At 48.7% G+C, this 15,233-nt stretch overlaps 1 protein-coding gene across 1 annotated transcript in view; it reads right to left on the bottom strand.

Moving 5' to 3' along the window:
- RAB44 (RAB44, member RAS oncogene family) overlaps nt 1–15,233 on the bottom strand; it is a 28,790-nt gene that overhangs the window by 4,999 nt on the left and 8,558 nt on the right. The window contains 8 exon segments of the mRNA XM_011354818.1: nt 245–404; nt 3,733–5,164; nt 5,770–5,988; nt 7,872–7,967; nt 8,382–8,472; nt 9,126–9,272; nt 10,502–10,676; nt 12,408–12,519. Coding sequence (XP_011353120.1) covers nt 245–404; nt 3,733–5,164; nt 5,770–5,988; nt 7,872–7,967; nt 8,382–8,472; nt 9,126–9,272; nt 10,502–10,676; nt 12,408–12,519 — 2,432 coding nt within the window.

Raw genomic sequence — 15,233 nt, 5'->3', positions numbered from 1 at the left:
ATCACCGCTGCCTAAACTGGAAAGTGGAAGCCCAGTGTTTTCAGAAGGACAAGCCATCGGGTCGCTGTCACTGAGGGCCATGTTGGGATGGTCATCACAGATGCCCTGCCAGGCTGAGGGGGCCTCTGGGTCTGCTGCCCAGTGATCCCCCTGGATCTGGATTCATCTCTCCTCCCCCAACCTCCTAAATTCTTCAGGACCAGACGCTTCTTTTGCACTCGGCGGCCTTTTGCCCGTGTTGAACTCCTTGAGGTCGGGACTGCCCTCCACCCCTCGGCACCTCAGGCTCAGCCTGGTCACTAATGAAGAAGATGCCCATTACCTCTCCTGACCAGCTGTGTCCCAGAGCTGCAGCGCATAGTACTTGTTGTCCACCAGCAGGTTTTTGACACGAAAATCCACTCCTAGGACACACAGAGAGGGATTAATCATACTTTCAAGTTATCATCCAAGACTTCTAGCCTTTGACTACCTGAATATATCCCCAACACCAGCCCCAGGGCATGAGAACCTTCGGCTACTGGGCTTCCCCTCTGTTCTGCAAGTCTCATCCATATTCAAGGGCCCACATCTTCCAAGAAACCTGCCCTGGCTGCCCAGCCCATGAGGTTCACTGACCCCACTGCGCTCCTACACCTTGATGGTCAGTGCCAGTACCAGGCATCTTGCTCCGTTTTGACCTCTGTGTATAGATCTGTCTTCCCAACTGCACAGCCATGTTTATTTATTCCTTAGTCTACTCAGAAAAATGTTTCATTATTTTATTTTTATAATACTCGTTTCATTTCCTAATTATTGCACACATCTTCCCCCTTTAACTAGACAGTGGGTAAACAGGCAGCCTAAGAGGTGGAAGAAGCACTGGCTTCAGAGATGACTGGTTGAGCTGTGAGTTTTCCACCCTCTGCCACTGTGCCAGCTGTGTGACCTTAGGCAAGTTGCTTCACCTCTCTGAACCTCCCTTTCTCACCTGCAAGGTGGCCATTTTCAAAGAGCCACATTGCAGAGTGATTGTGAAGATTAAATGACTTACATCCCAGGTTTAGCCCAGTTTCTGGGGGAGGGGGGAGTGGCATCATTATTAATTCTCATCTCCCTGAATCCTACCCCCTTGAATTTCACAGCCTCACCCCTCCCTGTGGTCATGGTTCTAGACCCTTAATGTCCCTGGAAATATGGAGGTAATAGTGAAATCCCAAGGAGGTTTGGAATCTTTGGGGTCCAGCTTCCTGCCAACCCCCACTTCCCAAGGAATCTAGGTGGAGTGGGGGATGATGGAGAGGGGCTTATTTGTCCCCATCCCATCCCCTTTCCTAATGGAGCCCTGAGACTATAGAGCTCAGGCCAGCTCAAGAAAGGGGTATCTCCTCATATTAACCTTGAGCTGGTAGAAACCTTTCTAAAGGTCTCTTATGGTGACCCCTGTAAGCACTTGCTGCTGGCCCCTAGTAGTAGCTGAAACCATAGGCTCCCTCCTCCCACCATTATGCTCTCCACAGGAAGCTGGGAGAAGTGGCAGCCCAGGACACCTGACCTTAGCAATCTGGTGAAACAGAAGTTGTCTGTAACATCCACTTCTCTTTACTGCCCTCTTTCCCAAAAGTCTTAGGAAACTCAGGGTCTGCAGGAACCTCTGAGGTTATCTAATCCAACCCTCTCCCCACCACCCCGTGATAACACCCAACCTCTTCTTAAAAACCCACTGTGTAATCTGAATGACTCTTAACAATTATTCTTTGCATTGAATAACTCTCCCATTATTCCCACTTTTCTACCTCCCTGACCACCCCACTCCTCAATCCACTCTTGTGTCCCCATACTCATACCCCAAAGCATGTTACAATGTAACACATAAACTGTTAGGAATATAATGTTTTCTCTTTCCCAAGGAATCTGTTCTTTTACATGATCGTCCCCAGGGAGAAGGCAATGCTGAACCCAAAAGAGGGTAAAACTTCTGGTGTAGGAGTATGTGCTTGGAAGGCAGCTGGCCCTGGGTATAAACTTTGGGGGGCATCTAGGGCAAGAAACAGAAGCAAATCTTCAATTCTGTTTTCCTCATCTGAAAAATGGGGATAGATATGGAAAAGCTTGGCAAAAAAATGCATTCAGATATAATTCAATTGGCTCTGGCTCTGGTCCTCCATCCAGCCCTGTTCTCAAATGCAGGCAGGCTATAGTTCTTATCTTCTGAGAGAGGAGGGTTGCAATGGTAGAGGGTGATACTGAGTGCAGAAATGTTCATGACTGAGGAAGCCAGAATCTTCCCCAACCATAGTTAAGCCAGATGGGTGACAGCCACCAGGGGGCACCAAACCGCAGCTGGGACGGGGTCAGATTTGGCTCATACACCTGCACCTCAGGTACTCCCAGCTGGTTAGCAGTGCATGGAGCCTTGCCCTGCCTTTTTACAGTTATGCAGTCTGTGTTTTCCTTGATTGGATTTTCTAGAATCTTCTTACTTACATAAGAATGGGGGAGATACTCAGTTATAGGGAAGACTGTTGTAAGGAATAAAATATGTATGTAAAAAAATAAAATGTTAAAAAAATTATATATATATTTATAGTATGGAAAATAAATAAATAAGTAAGGTGGTATGTATTTAAAAAAAATATGTATGTAAGATGCCTGGTGTGTTGCAGGTGGTCAGTAACCACTAGCTTAGGTGATTAATAGTGGTGGCCTTATAGGTCATATAACCCTGCTCAACATCAGGCCAGGCCTGCTATGGGTTCCTCATTCCCCAGGACACTGCATTTTTAACTGGCTGCCCAGGTAAGGATTCTTAGGCAGAGAAAAGTTTGAGAACTTGTCCTAGGGCCCCTCTTGTGCGTGAGCTGTTATTTATGCACTGGTCTGGTACTAGTCCCCAAGTCAGCATGCTCCCTGACTGACACAGAGACATAGATCCCTCCATCTTTGTCCCTAAGCAGATTTTCACGAGCTTGCTTTTTTGTGGTTCTATATAACAATCAAGTGGCCATATATCCCAATATTTTTAGAGAGAAGAAGCTTTGTGCTTTGGGACATTTTAATTGCAGGAGCCACTGAATTAGACACTATCAAATATTTACTTATAATAATACAAATAACTAATATTTATTAGCACTTCACTTTTAGATATTATTCTAAAAACTTGATTTGTATCAACGGAACTAATCCTTACAAACACTCTAGGAAGTGAGTGCTATCATTGTCTCCATTACGCAGATGAGAATTTGGGGGCTCAGAGGGGTTAAATAATTTGTCCAAGTGCATATGGCTAGTAAGTGGGAGAGCTGGGATTTGAACTCAGACACCCAGGTTTCTAACTTACCACACTCTACAAATACATTCTGTGTAAAATGTTCAACTTGCCCAAGGCAACTTCCTTCTGGGCCTGGCTGACTTTCCTGGGGGTAGTCAGAAACAAATCCAACCAGTGGGTAGAGACTTGCTTGTTTTCGCCATCAACCAGCACCGGCACCTAAATTGCAGGGTGCTTTGTTGATGTGGCACATTAAAAGCTAATCAGATCAATGCAGAAAAAGCAAATTACCTGTAATTAGAGATGATTAGTAAAATAATAAGAGTTTGCCCGTATAAAATGCTGCCTAATGCAGGGCCTGTGGCCAAGACATAACCTGCAGCTTCTTCAGAGATGGCTCACTCCCTGCCTGCTCCAGCTTGTTGGCCAGGGCCCCTGGGTCTCCCCTCCCTCCCCGCTGCCTTCCCCAGGTGGGCCCTTACCCACGGTAGCTGTCAGCCCAGTGGCGAAGGTGTTCTGGTGCAGCAGATGCAGAAAGGATGTTTTCCCCACGTTTGAGTCTCCCAGGAAGATGACATGGAAGATGTGATCAGGGTCAGCTGGAGGCTTGCTGACTATGGGGTCTCCTAGGGATGGGGTCACTCCAGCCTCCCCAGAGTCTGTTCCTGGGTCTTCAGGCCCGTTCTCTGCCCTTGGTTCCCCAGACTGTAGGGGTCCTTGTTTTCCTGTGTGAGAAGCTGTGGGTGGAGGCATGGGTTGGGCTTCCAGCTCAGACATGGCGGGGAAGGTTTGCGTGGGCTCCTGGGGCCCTCCGCCCCCAGACTGAACACCCCTAGAGGGAGAGCCCCTTGGAGGTGATGGTTTTCCAGGAGCAGGGGCTTCTGTGTCAGCCCGAGACTGTGGTGTGTCATATGGGACAGAAGCGAGCAGAGAATCTTGCTGGGGGAGTTCTGAATGCCCAGTTTTCAGGCCCTGGGCCTCTACCGACTGCTCTAAATTGAGGCCTTGCCCTCCTCGGCCCACCTGTTTCCTTTCCTCAGCCCTGAGTTCCTCCTCCAGACTCTGGTGGGAGAGGGCAGACAGATCATCTGGCCCAAAGGCCTGGCCATGAGTTTCTCTTCGCTCTCCAGGCCTGCCCTCCTGCACATCCAGGCCCAGTTTGCCCTGCTCCAATTCCTCAGTAGGAGCCTGAGCCCTAGGCTCCAGACCCTGGGAGGGCTCAGCCAGCCCTGGTGTGGGGGCTCTGGCTCCCAGGGATCCCAATCCCAGCTCAGAGACAGCAGTGTGTGGGACCTGATGGAGGGCCTCCCTCTGCCTGGGTGGCTTGGCTGGTACAGGCCCTGGCCAGGAGTTCTTATCATCTGAGTCATGAAACTGTTTACTGGGCCCTGCTGCGTCCTGGGCAGGGGGAGAGGTCACTTGGGAAGCGGATCCATCCTCCAAAGGAACGAGCACTTTGAGTGCAGCTGCTACCAGGCTCCCTGACTCCCCAGCTGGGGCCACGTGGAGATCCCAGTGGAAGCGTGTCTCAGATCCAGGCCCTGACTTCTCCTTAGGTTCCAAGCTGTGAGGATGGACAGGCTGTTCTGGATTGATGTCCTGCCCATCTGGGTCCACGCTTTCCCCTTCTTTGGCCCTGGAAGGCACTGAAGGGGGACTCTTTGGAGCCCCATCTGGATCTGAAGATGGCTTCTGACCAAAGAGCAAATTATGTGACTCTGAGATAGAAATCTGCCTGACCACGCGGGGTGTCTGGGGGCCTGAAGGGCTTGGGGGTGGACTCCAGGAGAGCTGCAAGGCTTTGTGTGCGGGGCTGTTGAAGCTGCTTAAAAGCTGGTCCCAGTCATCGTTGTCCCCAAACAGTCCGGGCAGGGGAGCCTCCTCAGAGGAGACTGCCTGAGGGTCGGGAGCCTTCTTCTCATCTGCTCTGGGAACACTAAAAAGGGTGTGAGAAGCTAAGGTCAAGGGAGGGGCAGGTAGATGTCACACCAATCCTGCCTACATCCCTCACCAACAGTTGTACGACTCACAGCTGGCCCTCCCTCCCAGTCTTTGCTCAGATAGTCCTTCTCACCCGGCATGTGTGCTCCACTCCTCCCCCTCCTCCAATCTATTCATCCTTCAAGGCCTGTATGAAGCCTCACCTCCTCCAGGAAGCCTTTTCTGACCATTTTGGCCCATCCCATTCCTCTGAACTGTAACAAATAGAGTGAGCGCCTGCCTACCTGTGATCCAGCACTGCACTAGACCTCGTGTATGTGTGCGCGTGCGTGTGCGTGCGCACGTGTGTGTGTGTGTGTGTGTGTGTGTGTGTGTCTTTGAATCCCACTTGTGTGATCTTGGGGACGTGACTTTCTCCTCTCTGTGCCTCAGTTTCCTTGTCTAAGAAATGAACATGATAATCTCAGTTTGGCAATGTTGTTGAGATTTAGGGAGGAGAACTATGTGTTCTGGGTGGTGCCCAGAGCCTCAGAGAACTCAGAGCCTCCCTCCCCTCTTTCAGGAAGTCCCTGGGATGCCATCCCCAGACCAGGGATGGCAGCTACTTGCCTCGGTTCCTCTTCCATCTGCCAGGACACTCGGCCCTTAGCGACATTCAGGTGCCCCTTGGTCACCTGCAGCTGCTCCCGCACCTCATCCAGCCTCCCAGCCAGGTCGCGCTCAGCCTCCCGAAGCTGCTGGTTCTCTGAGTTGGCCTCCTGGTTTGTGCTGCTGAGTTGGTGGAGCCGGGCCTCCAGCTGCAGGTTGTAGAAAGTGAGGAGAGAAGCCCAGCTGCCCTCCAGGCAACAAACAGCCTCCCAAGGCCATTGCGGGGCACAGACCTCCGGACTCCTGGAGGCCCAGCTTAAAACATAGGACTTGGGGGAGGGGTTACCCCTCATTGGCCTAATTAGCTCCATGACCTCCCACCCAGGAGAGACAAGAATTGCTGGGGTAGGGAAGAGAGAGGGAACTGTGTAAGAAACACAAACAGCCAGCACCACTAGGGCCTGAAACTTAAATGGGACCACACCCTCCTCTGCTCAAAGCTCTGTAATGGCTACTCTCCTCTGAGCCCCATCTAGCCTGCAGGAAGCGCCTGTGCCAACAGCAAGTCACACGACTTGGAGATGAAGAGCTGCTTGACCACACGGAGTGGGATGCAAAGCCTCGATAATGGTCTCCAGGGCCTTGAACAGGTTTCTTAACTCCAACCCTGTTACATCTCTGACCTCCTCTCCCAATACCACTCCCCCCTCCCTCTGTTCCAGCCTACAGGTCTACTTGCTGTTCCTTGAACATTCATAGCTCGTGCCCACCTCAGGACATTCGCACTCACTGTTCCCTCTGCCTGATACTCTTCCCCCAAATATCACATGGTTCACTCCTCACCTCCTTCAGGTCTTTACTCCAATGTCATCATCTCAGTGAGGTCTTCCTTGACTCCCCTCTCAAAACCTTCTATCCTTCGATTCTGCTTTACTTTATTCTCCTTAGCATTTTCCTTATCTAATATGTTCTAGATTTCACTTGCTTATTTTGTTTATCATCCATCTCCCCGACTAGACAATAACTCCATGGGCAGAAATTTGTGTCTATCATGTTCCTCAGAACCTAGAACTGTGCCTGGTACATAGTAGGTGCACCTTAAATAGTTGTTGGGTTAAGGAATGAAGGGCCTGGGGGAAGAGGCTTCGTGTCCACAGGGAACAGGACAATATGGCCCCGAGTGGAAAGTCCAGCCTCTTCCCTTGGCAGAAGGGGCCTGCCTTAATTTCCAGAGGCACCTGAGACATCAACCTGTGTCAGGAGGGCAAGACCAGGTGACAGGGCCAGCCAAGGCAACAGTGGGGAAGTCTCTGGGAACCTTGCCCGGTGTCAGAAGGATTCCGGTATCCACTATGGGCTACACCCATGCCAACTCTCAGCGGGGTCTCAAACCCAAAGACTTAGCCACAATGCCAACTGGAAGTGACCAGCAAGTATTCTGTCCAGGAAGCCAGGTCAGATTCCAAGACAGTAACAACTGTGGTATATAAAACACCTACTACATGCCAGGCACCATCTTAGGCCCTCCAATATAGTATCACTAACCATCACGGCAGCCTTCTAAGGCAGGAGTTCTAAACTCCATTTCTCTGATGAGGAAATCAAGGCTCAGAGAGGTTAAAAACTTGTTCAAGGCCACTCAGCTGACAATGGACATGAGAGCTGAAGACCACCCTATCACCAAGCCTCTCTGGCGCTGACACCTCATGTCTGCCCAGTGCTTTCCTATTTCACAGTGCTTTCCCACCGATTACCTCATTTGACACAACTAGCCTGCGAGATGCAGTAGACGTGGCTATTCCTATTTTACAGATGGAGAAACTAAGGCCAAGACAAGCAACATTATTTCCTCAGCCTTTGCCGAGTGGCTCTTCATCGGAACCCCAGGGATTTGAACCTAGACCTTCTGACTCGTGTTCCAGTGGTCCCACTGGACTACCTGGCCTCAGTTCGGAAAAGGGTTCAAGATACCTCTTTCCCAGAGGGCTACTCTCAAATGGGAGCCCAACCAGCCCAGTAAACCCTCAAGAGAGGGGTGTCAGAGTCCGTGAATCCTCAGAAATTGAGTTCCCGGGGAGGCCCTGTCACTCACCTCCCTTTGGCCCTCGGTCAGCTGTTTCACCTCATGCTCCTTGGCTGCCAGGGCCTCCTGCATCTGAGCGCTGAGGGCCAGGTCCCGGGAGTCACTCTGGAAAGCAGAGAGTTCTCAGCTCCTATACTGCAGAATCTAAGACAACTGGGCTGGGCCGGCCCTTCCCATACTTCACCTCTACCCAGACCTGGGGTCCAGGGTCCCCCAGGATGTCCCAGCAAGGAGGGGTCTCAGGACAATTTCCCTGGCTCAGGCCTAGATTGTGGCAACAAGGAAACTAAGGCCCGAAGAGTGGAAGGACTGACTCCCAGGGACATAGCAAGACCTGGCAGAGAGGGGTAAGGGCTCAGGCTCGACACTCCTTACCCTATTTCTCTGGGTAGGAATATGAGAGGACCCACTCCCACCAACCTCTTGCTGCCCTACACTGGCCAGTCACTGGCCCCATCGCTTGGCCAGCAGAGGTATCCAGGGCAGGGGGAAGGAGCAGGCTGCTTGGGGGGAGCCCACCTGGGCCTGCAGCTGCTGCTTCTCCCGATGGATCTGCTGCTCCATCTCCTCATACAGCTGCTGGACCTCGCGATGGTGGTCAGAGTCCCGCCTGGAAGAGAGAGCAGGTGAGCCAGGCTGCCCATCAGCATTCTGAGACTCTGCTGCTGATGGAGGTGGTCTGGACCTGGGTTTGGAGTCCATCCTATTGCTCATCTCACTCTGTCAGTGGTCACTGACCCCTGTCGCTCTGAGAACAGTCATCCCCATAACAGGCCCCCAACCCATATGCTGTTGACATTGGTCACCCCGATCCTATTATGCTAACTTCTGGATCTACCACCAAGATATTGGTTCCCTTGGCCCTGTCATATCACCCCATCGCTCTGTTCCCATCTCCTGCTGTCACCATCCCCCTACCTCCATAACTCAGACCTCCGTGCCAGGCTATGCCCATGCCAACTCCAGGGTCACCACAAGCATTGTAATCTACGTGAGTGGTACTCTGGAGTTGAGTCCCACAGTGGTCCTGCACCAAGACACATTCAGTATACCTAAAGCCCAACTCTGTCCTCCCCACAGGTCCCCTAAGTCATGCCCTCTTCCAGCTCAGCTCTGCCCCATGCAGTTCCCAGGTGCTGCTGTGGACCCCTCGCCTCCATTATTCTGGAGCTGAGGGAATTCAACGAAGATTCAGCTAAAATGTAAAGAGCACCCACTGCATGCCAGACACTGAGTGAGGGAGAAGCCCCGACTCCCACTCACTTCCTCAGGGTCAGCTCCAGAACCTCCTTGTCGGCCCGTGCCTCCTGCAGACGGCTGGTCATCTTGGCCAGGAAACCCTCCAAGTTGTCTGCCAGCTGGGGTTCTTCCTGCCGCAGCTGTCCCCACAGCTGCCAGATCTCTGCCTGCCTGGGGAGGGAAGGAGAGCCAGAGATAAGGTATGAGGGGGATCAGAAGCAGGGGAAGCCCCAGCCGTCCGTGTTAATGACAACACTCTGAGAGACTTGGGCACGAGGGCTGAACAATCTATTTACACACTACAGGTGCAATCAAACGCCACCTCCTCCAGGAACCTTTCCCAGATGTCCCCTCCCCCTTTTTGAACCCCCACAACACGTTTTATCTCCATGGTTTGGTGATTAATTGTGGGGAGGGGGACTTGGGAGTCTGATGGCCCAGGGCTTCCATCTCCTTTCTCTCTTCTCCTACTCTGTAGCTGTGTGACTTTGGGCAAGTCGCATGCCCTCTCTGGGCTTATTTATAAAAAGAGGAGGCTGATATCTGCCCAGCAAGTTTGCTAAAGAATGAGACATGCCCAGTGAAAGTACCCGCTTGGAGCCTGGCACATGGTTTGCACTGGATAAATGCTGCTTTCACATGGACTTAATTAAGTTGTGAAGACAGAAAGCTGAGCCCTGGCCAAGCTTCCAAGCCAGTTAACAGCTCCCCACCACACCCGCCCCGCCAGCCTGCACCCTAAGTCTCACCCTGTCTGTCCCACAACAATGGGCCCCACCCTCTGAGGGTTTGTCTCCTGGGTAAGCCCCTTGCTGGCTCTGACAGACCCAGTGGGACCTGAAGGGTGGGAGAGGGGCATTTTTAGGCAGGACCGACCCTCCTTCTCTGAGCATGAGTAAATACCGTGAGCCTAGAATCTGAGATAGTTCAGAGGAAATGCCCCCCTGTCTCCAAAGCTGCCCAATCCAGGGCATCACCATGCCTGATGTTACCCTAGTGGGGACCCTCTTTTTGAGTTAAAAAAGGAACCCACCCTCAGGGCACCTCATATTTTTGAGAACGTGAGTACCCTTGGGAAGCTGATGCCCCAGCTTGCTAATCCCTCTGAAGACTGATAATACAGGGCAGGATAAGGAGGGAGGGGCTGGGGGTAGGATGGACTTCATGTGAGCAGTGCCTCCATTTAATCCCACAACAGCTTTTATGTTCACTCTGCAGCCAGAGAAACAGAGGTCAAAGGTTAGGTCACTTGCCCATGGTCACACAGCTGACAAGTGGCCAACCCAGAATTTATACGCGGCCTCCCACTTTGGCCCTGTGTCCAGGTGAGCCCTCGCCTGCACTGACTGGCAGTGCCTGTCCTGTCCCTCCCCTTCCCACATACACTGTGCCAGCCTTACTCGGGAAGTAAGTGGCCAGTCCCCAGCTGCTCCATGAAGGCAAAGAATGCCTCCTTCTCCTCAGTGTCGGCCTCCTCCAGCACTGGGAACCTGGTGGCTGCAGATCCTTGCTTGGAGGACAGTGGCCTCCTTTTGCGGAGCCTGTGGGTGCTTGAGCGGGAACCAAAGATGTTCTCTGTGGGACAGAGGGGGACGGAAAGGAACAGAGTGGATTTGGGCTCAGCCCTTGACCTCCCACCTTGCCCTGCTCCAGCCCTGGGGGAAATCATTTTATCTGTGTTGGTCACATTTGTACAGGGCCATGTTTATACATTCCTCATGTCAACATTGGGAGTCTACTCAAGGTAGACACTGTGACACTAGGCCCACTTTACAGATGAACATCAGAGGTCCAGAGAGGCCAAAAGACTTGCTGGAAGTCACACAGCAACTCCATGGGGACCAACACATTCTTTATTCACTAAGTCAAGAGATATTTATTGAGCATCTACTTTGTGCTGGGGACAAAATTGGCCCGAATCCCTGCTCTAGTGGAGCTGACATTCTAGTGAGTGTGAAAAGGATACATTTTTAAAAAGTAAATGTTCTAAGTGAGCCAAAGGAATAAAAAAGATAATTTCCATTGAGAGACTGGATAGGGTCTACTTCAGAAGGAGTGGTCGGTCAGGAGGACCCTGAGGAAGTCACATTGGAACTGAGAGGTGGATAACAAGAAAGCAAGCATGAAGATTCCTAGGGAGGTATATTCCAGGCAGAGAGAAGAGCACATGCAAAGGCCCTGAGCTAGGGGCCATATTGGCACTTTGGAGACAAAGAGTGGCATTGAGTGAAACCAAGAGATTGGCAGAGTCTGGACGATGCCCTGTGGGCCCCAGGAAGGGGTTTAGATTTTGTTCCACAGGCATTGAGAAGTCCCTGGTGTTGTGCACGAGATGGGATACAGCTATGAAGATGGCCCTTGGAGTTGCACAGACAGCAATGTTCCCTCTGAACCTCCACATTTCAGGATCCAAATCCCACTCCCAGCTTCTCAATCACCAGAACCGAAACACACCACCTGGGATGGCCGCCAACCAATAAATGCAGATTTATGGCCTCCCTCTCTGTTGTCCCCCAAACCTTTGGAGACTCAACAGACCTGAGAACTCTGGATGGCTTTGCAGACATCTAAGGCTGAACTGTGCTTTGTAGGGTCTCTGCAAGGACACCACACCTTCCACTCCCTGGGCCAGAAGGCCTTCTCTCATCGAGAAGATCAGCGGGAATATTGTTTCCTGCAGGCCTTAGTCTTTTTAGGTCCTTTTAGCCTGTCTCAAGAAGCAGTATTGGAGTAGCTCAGCCCAGTGGGGACTAAGGACCTGGGAGGTCCCCACCCACTAAACTTCACCATTTGCTGCTCCCTGGAGCCTGGAATTCTCTTAACCAAAGTCAGAATGTGAAAGCTTCTGCAGACAGAAACAAAGCCTGTGGTCTCTCGAGAATGGGGGGCACTTAACCTGTTGCTCAAGGGAAGCTTTTTGTTGGGGAGAAGACAAGGAATGCATCAGAAAGCAAGACTGGGTCTCTCTGGAGGAGGAGGATGCTCAGGGGAGCCCACGGCTAATCAACTGTTCTGGCTGGTTGGAAAGGAAGCAATCAGATCTCCTGGGCTAAAATCAGATCTTTAAGGCCCAGCTCTGCCTCAAATCAACTGCCTTCCCACCCAGGCTTAGTGTCCACATCTCCACAGCAATCAGGATTATCGTCCATGCCCTGAACTCTCTCAGGGATGTTGTGAAGGTCGTCAGGTTGGTAAGGTGTCACTGTTGCCTTTCTTGTCAGCCCAGCCTCGCCCCATGCTGGGCACACTGCATAGGACACCTGGCTGTGCTGCAAGTCCCCAGAAGCCCTCACAGGACAGACATACTGAGCCCAGAGCTGAATTCTTCAAGGGAGAGGCGTCCCTTCTGCTCCACATCCACCCAGTCAAATATCATCTCCGGCTCCTCCTCACTGCCCAGGAAGCTGAATGTGGCCGCCTGCAAGGAAAGGATAAGTTGGGTGCTATTGCCACCGGGGAAGACTCTGGGCCACTCTCAAAAAATGGGAGGTGTTTGTCTTCAGCCACCTCCACCTCCTCTCGCTCCAATTTTGGAGTCCCACGCCCAACCTGACCCAGGGCCTACCCTTGAGACTCACAGACCCCATCTAGGACAGCTCTCTCAGCAGAGCCTTGAACTTCCTCCACACCTTGTCCCTTCCTCCATCCAACGTCAACACTTATCTGTTCTGAGTCTCATCCCTTTAGGACCCTAATAAAGGACAGTAGCTAATCCTCCCCAGATTGTGTTTATCAGTGTTCAAAAATTATCTGAAACTTAAAAATAAGTCCAAAAGGTGGACAGCATGTCCTTTCAGTATTCTACATGGGCCAAAGCCACGCAAGCGTCTTCTTCTAGACTATAGGAATGTATATAATTCATCTCATGAGACTGATGTAAGGTCCCAGACTACATGAAGTCATAGTTTAACTTGCAGATTTTGTCCAGGAGAGCTATAAATAATTTTTGTCTGATGGAACAGATAACCCCGAAGATTTAGGACCTGTTTATAACCAGCTTTTAAAATTCTAACTCAGCAATCTGACTCTAAAAAATTTCTTTGTTAAATTACCTACGTCTTTACATGCTCTTTCAACCATTCATAACATCTATCATTAATTAATGAGAAATAAAATCTTCCATATGGATTTGTTTTATTTTTGCCTAACGGTCATGATTTGCCTTCTTGGAAATTAAAGGTTTTGGAGATTCCATGGAGATGTCCAAGTGGACTCAGCTGTCAAAACTAAGTAAAGTTGCTGGAGAGTATTTTCTCTGCTTTATATTAAGTATAATTATGCAAGTATACATTTTATTTTTATAAGATCTGGATTTGTTTTTTTGTGAAGAAACTAGTTAATCTGAATTTCCTATGCTTATTTTGTCTAAACCAACACTATTTGTACGTAATGTTTAAGATTATGAAAATTGTAAATTTGTGTTCAACTAAATTGATTCATTATTCTAACAAATTTTATAGCAACAGTACTTATAGTTTGTAGCGTGCCACCTTAAACACAATTTCCAAGATCCTTAGTAACTTGAAAAACCTGAATATTAAATTAAGAAAATTTGAATACTGAAAACTTAACTACTAAGCGTAATTTTAAGTTTATATCTTTTTTACTTTTTACTTTTACTTGCATCGCTTCTTGACCTTTGGGCTAAGATCAAGTGTAGTACTTTTACTTGCTGGAGAGCAGCTATATCTTTGGGTCATATTAATAAGTGAATTCATTTTGGGCACTTTAAATAGTTGTGTAAGAGAAAGTAGGGACTCAAGTAGATATTTGTATACCCGTGTTCACAGCAACAATATTCACGATAGCTCAAAAATGGAAGCAGCTCAAAAGTTTATCAAAGGATAAAAGGATAGATGAAATGTGGTATAGATATACAATGGAATATTATTCACCTTGAAAAGGAAGGAGATTCTGCAATATGCTACATTATGGATGAACCTTAAAGACATTATGCTAAATGAAATAAGCCAGTCACAAAAAGACAAATACTGTATAATTCCACTTGTATGGGGGACCTAGAGTAGTCAGATCATGGAGACAGAAAGTAGAATTGGGTTTTCCAGGGACTGGGGAAACAGGAGAATGCTGTTAGTGTTTAATGAGTACAGAGTTCCAGGCGGGGAAGATAAAGACGTTCTGGAGATGGATGGTGGTGATGGTTGCACAACAATGTGCATTACTTAATATCACTGAACTCTACACGTAAAAATGATTAAAATGGTCAATTTTATGTTAGGTATATTTTATTGCAATTTTTTAAAAAGTTGTACAAGGGCTATGTATGACTGTAGTCAGTCATGTGAACTTGTGAGCTTTGCTGGTCTAGTAAAATGCTTACATTAGACAGTTCTCAATTATTTACTCCCCAGTTCATTCTGTGAAAATAGAGGTTAATTATTTTGGTTAAAAGTTATAATCATACAGGTGTTTGAGGTTTTACAAGGAACAATAGTGACAGAGAAATACACTGTATCGACAAGGAAATGGGAAACGTTTTTGCTTTCTGAGCAATAAAAGAAATGGTTTTATCTTAAAGTGTCTGGTTGTTCCAGAACGTAAAAATATGTAAAAAGACAAAACCTGAACGAATATAAATAATTGTAGAGGGTTTGCTGAAAGGAAATCTTATTTCCCTTGATTTAGAATACCTGAGTCTGAAAATAAGCTATGAAATATGTTAACGTTTTGCCAAATTTGCCTACATTTTGATGGGTTTAAAAATAAATTAAAAACAAAACTTATGAAATTTTTACAGGTACATGTTATATTAATGCAAAACTAGAATTGGGCTCCATCTCTATTAAATGATAAATAGGTTTTAGAGCTCTTAGCAAGAGTTAAAAAGAAGTTACTATTTCTCTTCTGTGTAAATTGCCAAGATAACTGATTCCGTATCTTCACAGAATAATTTTCTCTGCTATGCTTTGGCTTAATCATGTTCTAATTTTTAAAAAATATCTAAGATATCTCTCTTATGAAAGATGTAAATATCCTTGCAACCATATTACCTTCTTCTAAGTTTATTTCAAAATATTTTATTTTATTGTCACTTTGATTAAACAAGTACTATTTCTCAGGTTCCCATGATCCCATCTAAATCTAGAGGCCAAATTTCTCTGACAGCTCTTT

This window comes from Pteropus vampyrus, unplaced genomic scaffold (assembly GCF_000151845.1).
Source record: "Pteropus vampyrus isolate Shadow unplaced genomic scaffold, Pvam_2.0 Scaffold18, whole genome shotgun sequence".
NCBI lineage: Eukaryota > Metazoa > Chordata > Mammalia > Chiroptera > Pteropodidae > Pteropus > Pteropus vampyrus.
Note: the sequence above shows the minus strand (reverse complement) of the source record. Positions and strands in the feature narration are given on the sequence as shown.